The sequence below is a fragment of the Sciurus carolinensis genome, chromosome 2, assembly GCF_902686445.1.
Source record: "Sciurus carolinensis chromosome 2, mSciCar1.2, whole genome shotgun sequence".
Classification (NCBI taxonomy): Eukaryota; Metazoa; Chordata; class Mammalia; order Rodentia; family Sciuridae; genus Sciurus; species Sciurus carolinensis.
The window spans coordinates 70422904-70441275 of NC_062214.1; the positions used below are offsets into that span (position 1 = coordinate 70422904).

At 38.6% G+C, this 18372-nt stretch overlaps 1 protein-coding gene across 2 annotated transcripts in view; it reads right to left on the minus strand.

The window, feature by feature from the left end:
• Mtmr10 (myotubularin related protein 10) overlaps window positions 1–18372 on the minus strand; it is an 82490-nt gene that overhangs the window by 38142 nt on the left and 25976 nt on the right. For both annotated transcript variants that reach the window (XM_047537913.1, XM_047537911.1), the window contains exons 7-10: window positions 12692–12875; window positions 3827–3914; window positions 3656–3744; window positions 1008–1138 (exon numbers count right to left, since the gene is read on the minus strand). In XM_047537913.1, the coding sequence (XP_047393869.1) occupies window positions 1008–1138; window positions 3656–3744; window positions 3827–3914; window positions 12692–12875 (492 nt within the window). The remainder of the gene's footprint in view (window positions 1–1007; window positions 1139–3655; window positions 3745–3826; window positions 3915–12691; window positions 12876–18372) is intronic.

Below are 18372 nucleotides of genomic sequence, written 5' to 3' on the forward strand. Positions count from 1 at the left end.
AACAGAACAGTTTCTAATATTAAATGTTGGCTTTAAGAAAATATCATGCATTTTCACTTCAGTAAACATGTAACATAATTCTATTAAAAAGCAAAACGAACCATTCCCTGAATCCCTATCTTCTACTCTTTGGCTCTTTCAGGGAAATCTGAGTCTGACTTAACTCTCTCCTGAGAGTTCGTGATTCCCAGCCTTCCTGGTCAGCCCATGCCTCTACTCAGGTCCTCTAGAACTGCCCAGGCCCCATCTCACAGCTTCCTTACTACAGAGTTCTGCCCTCCCCTGCTGTCTTTCTCTGTACATGGGCCTGGGAGCTGACCATTGTAGGAATGAGAGGGCACCTTCATTGCCCTGCCTAGGGTGTGGATAATCATTCGAGGCACTGTGTTTTTAAAATACCCTGCCCCTGCAAAGCTCTCCTTGGAGGCCAGTGCCCATGCACATTCAAGACCTACTGAAGGCCACCTCTCCTGATTCCTAGGTGATGCAGGGCTCTCTCAAGGAGGACCTGTTTTATGCCAAATGTGACTTCCTCCCTAGGGCACTCTCTAGCCACCTAAGAGTTTGCTTAAGCAGAGATTAGAACTCTGAGACCATACATACAACATGGTTCTAATGGAGACCCATGTTGAGTCACCTACCTCAAAATATATGTCTGCATTAAATAAAATCTTAGTAAGTTTATCTGGAAGAAAATACAGTGTTCTACTTAGCAAATGCTTTTGCAAAGGCATTCTATTATAACTCTCATGATTTGGAAGAGATTTAACAGGTTCATTTTTTTTCTCCAAAACAAAAAATAATTTAAACTTCATTTTCTGGAGGTTGGCAGTCTCATACAATAAAATATAAACTGAAAAAACATAGTCTTCTTAAATATATCTAATTCTATGTTTTTAATAAATATCACCTCTCCTGACAGTCTTCATATAAGTCTTCATTCCTCTAGTCATTATACATACATATATATATCTATATATATACATACAAAATAAAAAGGAAATTACCATTAACGCATAGTTGCTTAAGTTTTACAAATGCCGCCTGTATTTCTTGAATATTAGGCAAGATCTTATCCAAATCTGATTTGTAAACATCACTTCTTTGTGGATGACTTTTAGTTATTGCATTACAAATCCTAATTAAAGACAAAATCCTTTAGTTATTAATCATTAATTTCTTTGACCTATATTTATTGAGAACTTTAAGTCAATAAAGTACTCAATAAATCAATAGTCAATAGTACTTTAAGTCAAAGCATTATTCTAAGAACTGGAAATAGAGAGATAAACAGGATGGGTCAGATCTCTACCTCATGGAGATAACATTCTGGTTGGTGGTAGAGTAAACAACAGGCTATGTGTGGTTAATGCTCTGGAAGATGCAATCAAGTGACCGCAGACTACTTATATCACACCGATAGAAAAACATTCCTCTGTGAAAATGATACTGAAGTTGAATTCATATGATGAGTGACACAAAGATCTAGGGTCCAGGAGAAAATATTGTAGGCAGAGGGATAGTTTGTGCAAAGGTCATGTGGAGTAAACCAAGCATATCTGTTACAGAAATCTTTTTCCTGAGGGAAAAAAGTATGCAGATAAGGTTGGACAACAAAGAGAATCTGCCCTATTTATAAAGAGTAGGACTGCTAAAAACCCAGGGTACTAAAATAATTCTTAGTCTGATAAATTAAATAGTTAAAATGGTCACTGGTTATAAGGTTTTCTAATTAACTCTCATCCAACAGTGCTGCAATCTTTCTTTTAATGGCAAAATTCCTAACTGAGCACTTAATTAGTACTTGTCAGTGAAAATAAAGCTTAAAGTATCACGGAAGAATAGTGAATTCTAATGTGATAAAGATAAAAGTAAAATCCAACTAATATGATCATGATAAAATTAAAATAAGAACTTATGTGAATGGTTGTTACATCTTTTTTGGAAAACTGAAGGGTCAAGATAACTGTCAAGATAACTTGACAGTTGCTTGCTCTGGCAAATGTGACTTTCTTTGTTATGATAATGTTGAAAAAACCCAAGATCAGGTGTTCCAAAAATGAACTGTGACATTTTGGAGGTTCTACAGGTCTGTTTTCTAAGATCTGTGCATTTTTCCTCATTTACTACTCAACAAGAAATTTAATAACTATTAGGTACTTTCTTGGGCTAACTATATAATGATAAGTAACACAGACACATTCACCATGGGGCCTACTAGACATAGTGAGAAAGAGATCAGGAGTCAAACTATGACATACAACATGTAAATATGACAGAATCAAATGTGATGAAAAAAAGTTCAAGGGCTCTATAACATGCAAAACTGTGAGTCTTGATCTCATTTGGGAGATGGAGAAGGTTTATTTTAAGGTGAATCTGGCCTGAGAAAGAAGAAGTGAGTATCAAGTGGATGGAGTAGAGTATATGCACAGAGAAGCATGCAGAAAGCAGCAGAGGAAGAAGGAAGAGCAATGGAAAATGGAAAATGGAAAGCGAAAAGACCAGTGAACATCCAGGTGGCTAGAGCCCTAGAGGAGATAGGACCCAGAAGGAGGAAATCATGGCACCTATAACATATGGACAGGGCAAAGCTATGGTGGAAGCACATGGGCTTATAAGACTTCTGAAAAGTGAAGTGACAAAATCTGATGACGGACTGGAGATGGGGAAGGGAAGGAAAGAGGAAGACATCAAGGCTGACCCCTTGGTTTCTGAGAGCAGACTGGGGGAGGCACGACGGCCATATTGTTGAGTCTGAATTTGGACATAATGAGTTTAAAGGGCCTTACACATCTCCATATGGAAGATGTCAAATTACACTGGAGATATAAATGTGGTGATCATTAAAGCCACAACCTGAGTGAACTTCATTAGGAGGGGAATACAGAGTAGCAGAAGGAAGTGGCCTTAGACTCTATGTGATGTCTAGAGAGAAAAGAGGATGGACCTGCAGAGGACACCAAGTGGCAGCTAGGAAAGGGGCAGTGGGCCAGTGGAAAGCAGCAGCAATTAACAATGCAAGGGCATTACAATGAGAATTAACAATGCGCCTGCCCCAAAGAGGATATTTGAGAAATGCTTTCTATTTCGGTGATACAGAAGTTACTGATCACTAGAAAATGCTGCCAAACTTGTTTTAAAACATTTCCAAAATGTTTCAAAACCACTGTTTTAGGCATCATGACTTCACAGACCTAAAGAAAACACCCTGAACTATAAGGAAAGTTTGATTTATCCTGAAGTATGTTACCTGGAAATCAAGTACTCTGAAAGTTGTTAAAGGCAATAGTTTTTTTTGTTTGTTTGTTTGTTTTTGTGGTACTGGGGATCGAACTCAGGGTCTTGTGCTTGCAAGGCAAGCACTCTATCAGCTGAGCTATCTCCCCAGCCCAAAGGCAATGTTTTTGCAAGATGCCAGCAAAGTAAGGTATGCAAGTGTTTTATAAACCAAATAATTAAATTATATTTACTATAACTTAAATGTTATTTAATTTTAATATATTCATATTCTTTACAAAATGGCAATTCTTATATAGAATATATGGGGTAACAAATAAGATCATGCCAACTATTTGGAATTAGTAAGGGGCTTACTATATCTCTTTATGACAAACAAAACTTCCTAAAGTGTCAAAGATCAATTCTCATTTACCTCTGGTCAATTTTCCTCTGTTGTAACACATCTTTGATGAGGGCCATTCGAACAAGAGCACTGCCATTTGAGTGGCTCCAACACCAGAGCTACAAGAGAGGCAGAATCTGTACTTCACTGGGTAGAAACACTGGATATCAGCATCAATTACATTCAACAGAAATCACTTACTGGCATCCTTCTTCCAACAAAAGAATGGGAAAAGATTTTCAGATCTTGGTCTGCTAAAGAACTTGGAACTACAAAGTATTCTGGAAGGCTGGAGAAGAAAAAAAGAGATCACACATGAGTCCTATACTCAAGACAGAACAATGGACTGTGCAGACCTCATCTATAATTAAACACATTTATCCCTACTTAATATGTATTCCACTTAATAGCCACATTGGTGGGCACCATGAGGGGCACCGAAGTTCCTGCACTTAGTCTATAATTTGTGATGTGGTCAATTCTCACAAAACTAAAAGTTACAGCATGAGAAAAAAACTTTTAAAATGAAATATTTTCCAGAAAGACAACTAATCAAACATGCACTCTCTTGAGAGGCTGTGGGTAAGAAAATGCCAGGTGAACAAAACAAAACTCCATAAATCTACCAAGAAGTTTTAGCTTCTGTTCTCTTATTTCCATCGTTTGCCCTACCAATCCCTTTAAGGCATAGTCAGATTCTGAGATACAGACCAAACAACAATTACTAGTGGGCGAGCTCAGTGCAACCTCAGAAAAACCCCTCCCTCTTCCATGTTGCCTGGCAGGTGGACAGAGACAGGCTAGTCAGGCCCTATAATGTGCTTCTTAGTATGTATACCAGGATAAGCTGGCCATACAGGTCAAATCCAAGAGGAAGCAGAAGACAAAACCTACATTCTCCAAAGTATGTTCCCCAGATCTATACACCTAAAAGTTTCCAGTACTGGATCAACCAGTAGTAACAGGGTCGCACATTTTAAGATTATTACCTGCATGAATCAATGAGGACATCAATGATCTTAAAACATTCCAAAAACTTCACCAGTACTAAGTGATACTTAGACAAATTAAAAAAAAAAAAATCCTGGTCACTTATGAAGGATTCTAGAGAATCCACTTACTATTCTGAAAAGTTTTAAGTAAAGGAGAAAAAGTAAAGATGTATACTACTTTTCTTGTTGTATGAACTGTATTTAGAGTATGAAATAACTGGTAAAAAGAACTAATAGAAAACAGAAAGATGACAGGATTAGAATATGACTAACAGCAATCCTTAATAAAATGATGGATCTGGGTAATCATCCTCACTCCCAGTGAAAACTATTTTTGGCAGCTTAAAACTCTGATATAAAAAAGGGAACTCTGTGTTGGATTGAGCAAGCTGACAGCCCCTCAGCCCACTAGTCAGTGAGTACTATAAGTGTATGGGTGTTGGGGAGTCAGACAGAGAGAGAGAGGAAGACAAAATGAGGGGTTTTCAAGATGGCAGACTAGAGGGTGGCTGCATTTCATGTTGCTCCAGGACTCAGGATTCAAAAGAGGAGATATTGAGAGACTTGGGACCAACTCAAAGCAGCCGGGTGAGTCCCTCCCATTGGGGAGGTGTCCCGGATGGGGCGGTACTCCCGGAACACAGGGAACTTTGTGAAGTAGAGTTGCCCAATGAGACACCCCTCCCCCTGCTGGAGCAGTGAACTCGGACAACTGGGAGCATCGTAGAGGAGGCCGCTCAGCACAGAGCTTGGACTCGGAGCAACCATTGGGGCTCCAGGCGGCTGCCCAGAAGAGGAGTTGCGCGGCGAGCTGTTTGGACTCAGAGCAACCCCTCCTGAACACCAGGGGGCTACCCGGAGGAGGAGGAGGAACACGGTGGGTCACTTGGACTCGGAGTGACTGCATCAGGGCTACGGACAGCTGCCCAGAGGAGCAGCTGCGAGGCAAGCTGTTTGGACTCAGAGTGACTGCCCCTGAACACCGGGGCCTGCTCGGAGGAGGAGGAGGAGCACGGCGGGTCGCTTGGACTTGGAGTGGTTGCATCAGGGCTATGGGGGGCTGCCCAGAGGAGGAGGCGAGTGGTGAGTTGTTTGGATTCAAAAGGACTGTTCCTGAACACCGGGAGCTTGCCCGGAGGAGGAGCACGGCGGGTCGCTTGGTCTCGGAGTGACTGCTCCTAAACACCCGGGGGGCTGCCTGGAGGAGGACGAGGAGTGTAGTGGGTCACTTGGACTCGGAGTGACTGCCCAGGGCTAAAAGCAGTTGGCGGAAGGAGGAGGTGTGCAGTGAGTTGCTTGGACTCCTAGCGATCGCACCGGAACACCTGGTGGCTGCCCGGAGGAAGAGGCGTGCAACGGGTCACTGGAACTCGGAGTGACTGTACGGGGCTCCAGGTGGCTGCTCAGAGGAGGGGCCGCATAGCCAGGTGATTAGGTGCAGAGCAGGGTCCCAGGACGTAGGCGACTTCTTGGTGGAAGAGCTGCACAGAGACACACTTGGGGCAGAGCGCAGGTTCCAGGACTGCAGGCAGATTCTCTGAGGAGAGGCAGCCTAAGGAGACTTGTCTGCGAAGGGTGAGGCTCCCAGGCCCAGGAGGTAGGTCTGGGCCCCAGGGAACGTTGCAGAGGAAGGCAGCCCAGCACAGGCGGTAGTTGTAGATTGAGGGGAACCTCTAGGAGGGGAACTGACCAGCGAGACCTCCCCACCAGGTGAGTCTTCCCTGCCAGGTGAGGTTTTCCCACAAGGACGGTAAAACCAGAGACACAGGCACAAACAGGCCTCGCCTCAGCCCACAGCCTAGTTCCCCTTTGGATGACCATTGGTCAACAAGTGGAGGCACCTCTGCCCACTAGCAGGGAATATACCCCTCCTGAAGGCCACCACCCCTAGAGAGGCAGCTTCCTTGTGGAGCACCGCATTATCAACTTCCTCCAACACTTCAGGCTACTGAAGGATAAGAGGGGATATACTAGAAATCTTCAGGGACATTATAAGTCAATAGAGGAAATCTGCAATATCTTAATGATCCACTGATACCTGAACAATATGAGAAAACGGGGGAAGAAAATGCCCCAAACAAATCTAGATGTTACAACAATAAAATCCAACAACAACATGGCAGAAGAAATGACAGAAAGGGAGTTCAGAATGTACATAATTAAAATGATCAGGGAAGCAAACGAGGAGATGAAAGAGCAAATGCAGGCACTGAAGGAGTAGATGAAAGAGCAAATGCAGGCATTGAATGATTGCACCAATCGACAGTTAACAGAGCAAATACAGGAAGCAAAAGATCATTTCAATAGTTAGAGATATTGAAAAAAAACCAAACAGAAATCCGTGAAATGAAGGAAACAATAAACCAAATTAAGAACTCCATAGAAAGCATAACCAAGAGGATAGAACACCTGGAAGACAGAACCTCAGATATTGAAGACAAAATATTTAACCTTGAAAACAAAGTTGAACAAACAGAGAAGATGGTAAGAAATCATGAACAGAATCTCCAAGAACTATGGGATATCATGAAAAGGCCAAATTTGAGAATTATTGGGATTGAGGAAGGCTTAGAGAAACAAACCAAAGAAATGAACAATCTATTCAATGAAATAATATCAGAAAATTTCCCAAATCTGAAAAATGAAATGGAAAATCAAGTTCAAGAGGCTTATAGGACTCCAAATACACAAAATTACAACAGACCCACACCAAGGCACATTATTATGAAAATACCTAACATACAAAATAAAGACAGAATTTTAAAGGCTGTGAGAGAAAAGAACCAAATGACATTCAGGGGGAAACCAATACGGATATCAGCAGATTTTTCAATCCAGACCCTAAAAGCTAGAAGGGCCTGGAACAACATTTTTCAAGCTCTGAAAGAAAATGGATGCCAACCAAGAAGCTTATACCCAGCAAAACTTACCTTCAAATTTGACAATGAAATAAAATCATTCCATGATAAACAAAAACTAAAAGAATTTACAAGAAGAAAGCCAGCATTACAGAACATTCTCAGCAAAATATTCCATGAGGAAGAGATGAAAAACAAAGAAGCAAATCAGCAAAGGGAGGAATTATCCTAAAGGAACTGTCAAATAAAGGAGGAACCAAGTTGTGTCCAAAAAATAAATAAATAAATAAAATTTTAAAAATGAACCAAATGACCGGGAATACAAATCATATCTCAATAATAACCCTGAATGTTAATGGCCTGAATTCATCAATCAAAAGACATAGACTGGCACATTGGATTAAAAAGAAAGATCCAACAATATGTTGCCTGCAAGAGACTCACCTCATAGAAAGAGATACCCATACACTAAAGGTGAAAGGATGGGGAAAAACATACCATGCACATGGACTCAGTAAAGAAGCTGGAGTATCCATCCTCATTTCAGATAATGTGGACTTCAAGCCAAAGTTAGTCAGAAGGGATAAAGAAGGACATTTCATACTGCTTAAGGGAAGCATAAATCAGCAAGACATAACAATCATAAACATCTATGCCCCAAACAGTGGCTCATCCATGTATGTCAAACAAATCCTTCTCAATTTCAGAAACCAAATAGACCGTTACACGATAATACTAGGTGATTTTAACATGCCTCTCTCACCACTGGACAGATCTTCCAAACAAAAATTGAACAAAGAAACCATAGATCTCAATAACACAATCAATAATTTAGACTTAACAGACATTTATAGAATATACCATCCAACCAAGAGTGAATACACTTTCTTCTCAGCAGCACATGGATCCTTCTCTAAAATAGACCATATATTATGCCACAAAGCTAATGTTAGCAAACACAAGAAGACAGAGACACTACCTTGTATTCTATCAGATCACAATGAATTGAAGTTAGAAATAAATGAAAGAGTAAAAAACAGAAACTACTCCAACTCCTGGAGATTAAACAATATGCTATTATATGATGAATGGATAACAGAAGATATTAGGAAGGAAATTAAAAATTTCTTAGAGGTAAATAAGAACAAAAATATATCATATCAAAATCTTTGGGACACTATGAAAGCAGTACTTAGAGGAAAATTTATTTCATGGAGCGCATTTAATAAAAGAAGTAAAACTCCACAAATAAACGACCTAACACTACAGCTCAAAGCCCTAGAAAAAGAAGAACAGACCAACACCAAAAGTAGTAGAAGACAGGAGATAGCTAAACTCAGACCTGAAATCAATGAAATTGAAACAAAAGAAACAATACAAAAAATTGAAAAAATAAATAGTTGGTTCTTCGAAAAAATAAACAAAATTGATAAACCTTTAGCCACACTAACAAAGAGAAGACGAGAGAAAACCCAAATCACTAAAATTCGGAATGAACAAGGTAACATCAAAACAGACATAATTGAAATACAAAACATAATTAGAAGCTATTTTGAAAATCTATACTCCAACAAAATAGAAAATTTTGAAGACATCAACAGGTTTCTAGAGACATATGAATTGCCTAAACTGAACGAGGAAGACATACACAACTTAAATAGACCAATTTCAAGTAATGAAATAGAAGAAGTCATCAAAAGCCTACCAACAAAGAAAAGTCTGGGACCAGATGGGATCTCAGCCGAGTTCTACAAAACCTTTAAAGAAGAGCTCATTCCAATACTTCTCAAAGTATTCCATAAAATAGAAGGGGAGGGAACCCTCCCAAACTCCTTTTATGAAGCCAATATTACCCTGATACCTAAACCAGACAGAGACACATCAACGAAAGAAAATTGGAGACCAATATTCTTAATGAACATCGACGCAAAAATTCTCAACAAAATTTTAGCAAATCGCATACAAAAACATATTAAAAAGATAGTGCACCATGATCAAGTGGGTTTCATCCCAGGGATGCAAGGTTGGTTCAACATCAGGAAATCAATAAATGTCATTCACCATATCAGTAGACTTAAAGTCAAGAATCACATGATTATTTCAATAATGCAGAAAAAGCATTTGATAAAATACAGCACCCCTTCATGCTCAAAACACTAGAAAAAATAGGGACAGTGGGAACATTCCTTAACATTGTAAAGGCCATCTATGCTAAGCCCTTGGCTAATATCATTCTAAATTGTGAAAAACTGAAAGTATTCCCCTAAAAACTGGAAGAAGGCAGGGATGCCCTCTTTCACCACTCCTATTCAATATCGTCCTTGAAACTCTAGCCAGAGCAATTAGACAGACCAAAGAAATTAAAGGGATACAAATTGGAAAAGAAGAACTCAAACTATCCCTATTTGCTGATGATATGATTATATACTTAGAGGAACCAGCAAATTCCACCAGAAAACTTTTAGAACTCATAAGTGAATTTAGTAAAGTAGCAGGATATAAGATCAATGCTCATAAATCTAATGCATTTTTATACATAAGTGATGAATCCTTGGAAAGAACAATTAGGAAAACTACCCCATTCACAATAGCCTTGAGAAAAATAAAACACTTGTGAATCAATCTCACAAAAGAGGTGAAAGACCTCTACAATGAGAACTACAGAACACTAAAGAAAGAAATTAAAGAAACCTTAGAAGACGGAAGGATCTCCCATGTTCTTGGATAGGAAGAATTAATATTGTCAAAATGGCCATACTACCAAAAGTGCTATACAGATTCAATGCAATTCCAATTAAAATCCCAAAGACGTACCTTACAGAAAAAGAGCAAGCAATTATGAAATTCATCTGGATGAATAAGAAACCCAGAATAGCTAAAGCAATCCTTAGCAGAAAGAATGAAGCAGGGGGTATCGCAATACCAGATCTTCAACTCTACTACAAAGCAATAGTAACAAAAATGGCATGGTATTGGTACCAAAATAGAAAGGTGGATCAATGGTACAGAATAGAGAACACGGACACAAACCCAAATAAATATAATTGTCTCATACTAGACAAAGGGGCCAAAAATATGCAATGGAGAAAAGATAGCCTCTTCAACAAATGGTGCTGGGAGAATTGGAAATCCATATGCAACAGAATGAAACAAAACCCATATCTCTCAGCATGCACGAAACTAAACTCAAAATGTTAATTAAGGACCTCGGAATCAGACCAGAGACCCTGCATCTTATAGAAGAAAAAGTAGGTCCAGATCTTCAACATGTCGGCCTAGGACCAGACTTCCTCAACAGGACTCCCATAGTACAAGAAATAAAAGCAAGAATAAATAATTGGGATAGATTCAAACTAAAAGTTTTCTCTCAGCAAAGGAAACTATCAGCAATGTGAAGAGAGAGCCTACAGAGTGGGAGAAAATCTTTGCCAATCATACTTCAGATAGAGCACTATTCTCCAGAATCTATAAAGAACTCAAAAAACTCTACACCAAGAATGCAAATAATCCAATCGACAAATGGGCTAAAGCAATGAACAGACACTTCACAGAAGAAGACCTACAAGCAATCAACAAACATATGGAAAAATAGTAAGAGAAATGCAAATCAAAACTACCCTAAGATTCCATCTCACCCCAATTAGAATGGCGATTATCAAGAATACAAGCAACAATAGGTGTTGGTGAGGATGTGGGGAGAAAGGTACACTCATACATTGCTGATAGGGTTGCAAATTAGTGCAGCCACTCTGGAAAGCAGTGTGGAGATTCCTTAGAAAACTTGGAATGGAACCTCCATTTGACCCAGCTATCCCACTCCTTGACCTATTCCCAAAGGACTTAAAATCAGCATACTACAGAGATACAGCCACATCAATGTTCATTGCTGCTCAATTCACAATAGCCAGATTGTGGAACCAACCTAGATGTCCTTCAATTGATGAATGAACAAAGAAACTGTGGCATATATATACAATGGAATATTACTCAGCCATAAAAAATGATAAAATTATGGCATTTACAGGCAAATGGATGAAATTGGAGAATATCATGCCAATGAGATAAGCCAATCTCAAAAAAACAAAGGACAAATGATATCGCTAATAAGTGGATGATGACACATAATGGGGGGTGGGAGGGGTTAGTGTCAGGGTTAGAGTTAGGGTTAGGAAGGGGGGCAAGAATGGATGAAGGAAGGACTGTATAGAGGGAAAAGAGTGGTGGGAGGGGTGGGGGGAAGGGAAAAAATAACAGAATGAATCAAACAACATTACCCTATGTAAATTTATGATTACACAAATGGTATGCCTTGACTCCATGTACAAACAGAGAAACAACATGTATCCCATTTGTTTACAATAAAAAAAAAGAAAACAAAAATAAAAAGAAAACAAAAAACAAAAGACAAAGTGAGACAGCCTAAGAGAGGAACACACAGACACCTCAAATGCCAGCTAGAGACTGGACATAATATACCAGGAGGCACAGGGCACCATCTAATGAAACATTCTTGCCCAAAATACTGAACCTGGATTCAACTGCACCTCTAGATCTAATATTTTACAGGAAATACAGAAGGTAGAGGAACATGTTAAAGGATATCACAGAGATAAAAGAAGCAATATCTAGAACGGAAAATTCTACAGAACAAATGACCTGGCTTTGTTTGTAAATACATGCTAAGTATAAAGATTAAATTAGATTAAAAGGTCTAAGAAATACATCAAGCAAATTCAGCATAAATTTCTTTAAATTGTGATCTGAACAAACCAACTTTAAAAGATGATTACAAAATAAAATACAAACAAGGACTGATCAAATTATTCATGACAACTGGAATAAATGTCAACATCTTTCAACAGATACTGATACTGTGAAAATGTTATGAAGTCCTTATCTTTAAAGTATCTGTTAAAACATTATTAATGGTATGCCTTGGCTCCATGTACAAACAGAGAAACAACATGTATCCCATTTGTTTACAATAAAAAAAAGAGCATTTGCAAAATCAGTTTTCTTTTAAAATGGGAAGTATACTATGTTAGTTTTATGAGATCAAACATAAATATGAAAGTGACACTTTTTCTCTCTCAAAAAAATTATTAAAAATATTCTTTTTAATGTAACTTGAAAGTTATCAAAGGCAGCAGAGTTTGATTATTCCCCTCAGAAAAGTCACTTCCAGTTATATACAACATTGTTAAAAATGGACTTACCAAGTGGATATCATGTAACCCTCATTAATAGAACAAACTCTCCACCCGGAGGCACCAGTCCTCTTGATTTCTCTGTCCCAATCTGAGTAAGTTTCAAATAGTGGAGTTCTCTGGCTGCTGCCACCACTAGTTCCACTCCCTCCTCCTCCTCCACCTCCTGAGGGTATTCCATTAATTTTGTTAGCTGCAGGAAAAGCAATATTATTAATTTTAAGTTAAATTTTGGCCACATTTGCTGTGTTCTTTCTGTGTCTCCTGCCACATCCATGCTCTGATGCAGTACCTCCTCTCTGCTTCATTTTTCAAGACTCCAAGAATAGCCTTACCTTTTCCATTTAAAATTAAGTAGTCTCTCCTTATCCAGCTTTTCCCCCACTCCTTAAACACCTTTGGTTTTATTTCTACTGGCTCTGTCTCCTCTGTCTTCAAACACAAACAGGTCATCTTGTTTCTGAAATGATTTTAATTTGATCACATAGGTTCCACTCTAGTTACTGTGCCACACACTTTTCTTCCTTTTACTGACCATCTTCCACATGGTGAAGAATGCCTGCTGCCCGTATTTCCTCTCTATGTATTTTTCTCCTTATATTTTAACTGTCTTCCTTCCTTATCATTCTATGGAAACTATTCCTGACCACTCCCTGCCAGCCCATTTTTCCTAACCCAGATCATAGGGTAAACCCAAGACATTTGCTTATTTTCTCCACATATTTTGCCAGGAAAAATGAATGCATCCAACCATTATCTCTGTTCTCAAGCCCTCCTAATCTTTCCTTTATCTTATACCAACTTCTCATCTATCTACCCATTAGAAAATTCTTAGTTTCCTCTATATATTCAATTTGCTCTTGAATTTTATTGCATTAAAGTAGTGGCCCCATATGGAGTTTTCAGCAGGGGTGGGGGTGGGGGCGGGTTGTGCGAACGTGAATTAGAAGATACTGTCCCTAAGAGAGGAGCACAACTATCCTCTAGGAGCCCAGTTACAGCTTGGAAGCACCTGCAATGTGGCTAGAGAAAAAGAAGCTGCCTCAATGTTAAGCTAGATCTACTCTGGAGTGACATATGCTACAACTCTTCATGGTCGAGTGTCTTGCTGCCACAGGCTGCCAACTGGGTCAAGTTGCCAGGCTAACATCCCTGACTGGATGTTCCATACTTAAACTGATGACTGACTTAACACAAGACACACTGCCCTGAAATGATGCTTAGCTACTAACCCCAAACTTTGAATCACTCTAATTTTTCAGTGGAATCAAGCAAACCTAAATGGTTTCTCTTGAACACAAAGAGCCCTCATATAATGGTTTATTTACCATTATTCCCGATTCCCATACTCCCCTGTAGCCACACAAAACACTTTTCCATGAACATGTCATGCCCATTCCTACTGGTACAAGACAGGTATTTTCTGAGAACCTATAATGTCCGAAAGCATGAAAGCAGAAAGAGAAGTAGAGTTGTATCTCTACTTTGAAAACACTTAAAAGATAGTGGGGAGTTAAGTACAATAATCACAGTACACTGGATGTCTGAGTACAGTGAGGAAACAGAAGAGGAAACCCCAATGCTCCTGAGGAAAGCTGGACCAAGAAAGTCTTCATAACTTGACCACACCTGGATGGAGTCCTCAGGAATGAGCCATAAGCTGCCAGGTGGCTGGTGAGGAGGCATGCTGGGCAGATAAGAACATTTAAAAACCACAGTACAATTGTTAAACATCAAGTAATTAAATTCAGCTAGAACATAAGGGATGCAAGAGGTGATAGAAGAGGAGCTAGAAGATTAGATAATGTCTAGACCTAAGATCTATGTTGCCCCAAAGTGTAACCACTAGAAAGCCACGTGTCCATTTAAATTGAAACTGAAATGAAAATAAAATTAAAAAAAAAATAAAGCCAGTCCTTCAGTTGCACTAACCAAATTTCAAGTGCTTAACAACATATGTGGCTAGTGGCTACCCTAGAGACAGTGCAGGAGGGAATACATCCAATACTGGAAAGTGCCACTCTAGACTATGCAAGGTTGTTTTGTTTTGGTCTCAGGGATTGAAGCCAGGGGTGCTTAAAAACTGAGACACATTCCCAGCCTTTTTAAAATTGAGACAGGTTTTCCCTAAGTTGCTTAGAGCTTGCTAAGTTGCTAAGGTTGGCTTTGAACTTGCGATTCTCCTGCCTCAGCTTCCCAAGCTACTGGGATTATATTATAGATGTTTACCACTACTCCCGGCTAACTATGCAAGGTTTTATGTAACATGTTAGGAATTCTGCACTTTATAATTCATGTGTCATTGGAATTAACTCACTCAGTTGGTTCTGATTTTGACAGCCTGTTAAGAATCAATATGCCAATAAGTTTATAACCTCACATTCCTCTCTATCTCAGCATTTTCTCTGGGTAATACAACAATTAGAAATGTGCTGGGTGACTTGGAAATTGTCCTCTCTACAGAAGACTAAGTCTGCATGGACTTTTCAGGTAAGTCTGAAGCTATACAGTGTTTCAGAGCACCAAAACACGGAAAGCTATTCAACATTAGAAAATCTAAGCAATTCATCAAATGGCTAATAGGAAAAAACTGATCAGTAAAACATTTGGCAGAGTTTGACACATTTATGATTTTAATAAAAGACCTTCAGCAAATTTGGGATAAATGAAAATTTTCTTGACTTCATAAAGGGTATTTATCAAAAACACCTAGCAAAGAGCATTATTATTAAAACTAAGGACAGAAACAATGCCTGCTAGCATTGCTGCTATTCAACATAGTACCACAGGTCTTAGAAACACAATGGGATTAACTATACCACCAAAAAGGAAGCATAACAAACACACTCAAAATTTTTCAACAGGTATGTGAATATGTGAACAGTTTGGTGTATACCCCTAGCAAAGGGTCTAAAACTGAATATCTTTTAGTGTTTTCAGTTACAGATTTTAATAAATGAAGCTGAGAATGTGCTACCATTGATGAGATTATTTCTAGGTCAAATTTATTCACAAGATCTGTCCAAGAACAGACAGATTCTGCTGTACATAAAATGAAAGCATATATAGGATCCTGTGTTGTTTGCTATTTTATAGGTTTCTCATGTTAAAATCCTGTCCATTTCTCAAGAGTTGGGACTAGGCCTTTTATAAATTCTATATTTTCTTCAATGAGAGTTCATTACTGAATGGGTAGCAGATTCTCAATGTGGTTTTACAGTCTGGAAATTCTAATGGTGACCAAAAAGCTCCCAAGGCCTGATGCCAGAGGCCTACTCCATATGTGGACCACACTAAGGGGCTACAGCAACAAACTGGCAAAGTGGTTCATCTTAGGAGACCTAGCTCCTCTGAAAACTACCTGACTGAGGTTTTATGACACAGCTCCTTAGCAGACTAAAAGCAAAACCAGTTACTAAATTCTTCTGGCCTTGGCCATCTTCTGTGATACATTTCAGAAGTCTAATCCTAGACTGTTGAGATTATTTAAGGAACTTCTACTTAATTGACCCCACTGACATTTAGAACAGCCTCAAGCAACAGGAAAAATATTAAATGTGGTCAATATATGAAAAGACAGCCTATAACTTTGATCATATGGCAGAAATTAGAAGCAAAAGAGAAGGGTGAAAAAGGTAGAGAATTGTGGTCATTAAATAATTTCAAAGAAAAGTGAGTCAACAAAGTGTTTCTTAACCTGAAGATTCTGGTTGTGTGGGCCTGTGGCAAAGTCAACATATTTCTAAAGGCTCATCCAGTGATTTTGATGCATGTAGCTAGTTAAGAACCAATATCAGGAAATATCACAACAGACACGATTGAAATACAAAACATAATTAGAAGCTATTTTGAAAATTTATACTCCAACAAAATAGAAAATTTCGAAGATATCAACAAGTTTCTAGAGACGTATGAATTGCCTAAACTAAACGAGGAGGACATACACAATTTAAATAGACCAATTTCAAGTAATGAAATAGAAGAAGTCATCAAAAGCCTACCAACAGAGAAAAGTCCAGGACCTGATGGTTTCTCAGCCGAGTTCTACAAAACCTTTAAAGAAGAGCTCATTCCAATACTTTTCAAAGTATTCCATGAAATAGAAGAGGAGGGAACCCTCCCAAACTCATTCTACGAAGCCAATATCACCCTGATACCTAAACCAGACAGAGACACATCGACGAAAGAAAATTGCAGACCAATATCCTTAATGAACATCGACGCAAAAATTCTCAACAAAATTTTAGCAAATCGCATACAAAAACATATTAAAAAGATAGTGCACCATGATCAAGTGGGTTTCATCCCAGGGATGCAAGGTTGGTTCAACATCAGGAAATCAATAAATGTCATTCACCATATCAACAGACTTAAAGTCAAGAATCACATGATTATTTCAATAGATGCAGAAAAAGCATTTGATAAAATACAGCACCCCTTCATGCTCAAAACACTAGAAAAAATAGGGATAGTGGGAACGTTCCGTTCCTTAACATTGTAAAGGCTATCTATGCTAAGCCCATGGCTAATATCATTCTTAATGGTGAAAAATTGAAAGCATTCCCCCTAAAATCTGGAACAATGCAGGGATGCCCTCTCTCACCACTCCTATTCAATATCGTCCTTGAAACTCTAGCCAGAGCAATTAAACAAAGAAATTAAAGGGATACGAATTGGAAAAGAAGAACTCAAACTATCCCTATTTGCTGATGATATGATTATATACTTAGAGGAACCAGGAAATTCCACCAGAAAACTCTTAGAACTCATAAATGAATTTAGTAAAGTAGCAGGATATAAGATCAATGCTCATAAATCTAATGCATTTTTATACATAAGTGATGAATCTTGAGAAAGAGAAGTTAGGAAAACTACCCCATTCACAATAGCATCGAAAAAAATAAAATACTTGGGAATCAATCTCACAAAAGAGGTGAAAGACCTCTACAATGAGAACTACAGAACACTAAAGAAAGAAATTAAAGAACACCTTAGAAGATGGAAAGATCTCCCATGTTCCTGGATAGGCAGAATTAATATTGTCAAAATGGCCATACTACCAAAAGTGCTATTCAGATTCAATGCAATTCCAATTAAAATCCCAACGATGTACCTTACAGAAGTAGAACAAGCAATCATGAAATTCATCTGGAAGAATAAGAAACCCAGAATTGCTAAAGCAATCCTTCGCAGGAAAAATGAAGCAGGGGGTATTGCAATACCAGAACTTCAACTGTACTACAAAGCAATAGTAACAAAAATGGCATGGTATTGGTACCAAAATAGAAAGGTAGATCAATGGTACAGAATAGAGGACACGGACACAAACACAAATAAATATAATTTTCTCATACTAGACAAAGGGGCCAAAAATATGCAATGGAGAAAAGATAGCCTCTTCAACAAATGGTGCTGGGAAAATTGGAAATCCATATGCAACAGAATGAAACTAAACCCATATCTCTCACCGTGCACAAAACTAAACTCAAAATGGATTAAGGACCTCGGAATCAGACCAGAGACCCTGCATCTTACAGAAGAAAAAGTAGGTCCAGATCTTTAACATGTCGGCTTAGGACCAGACTTTCTCAACAGGACTCCCATAGCACAAGAAATAAAAGCAAGAATCAACAACTGGGATAGATTCAAACTAAATAGCTTTCTCTCAGCAAAGGAAACTATCAGCAATG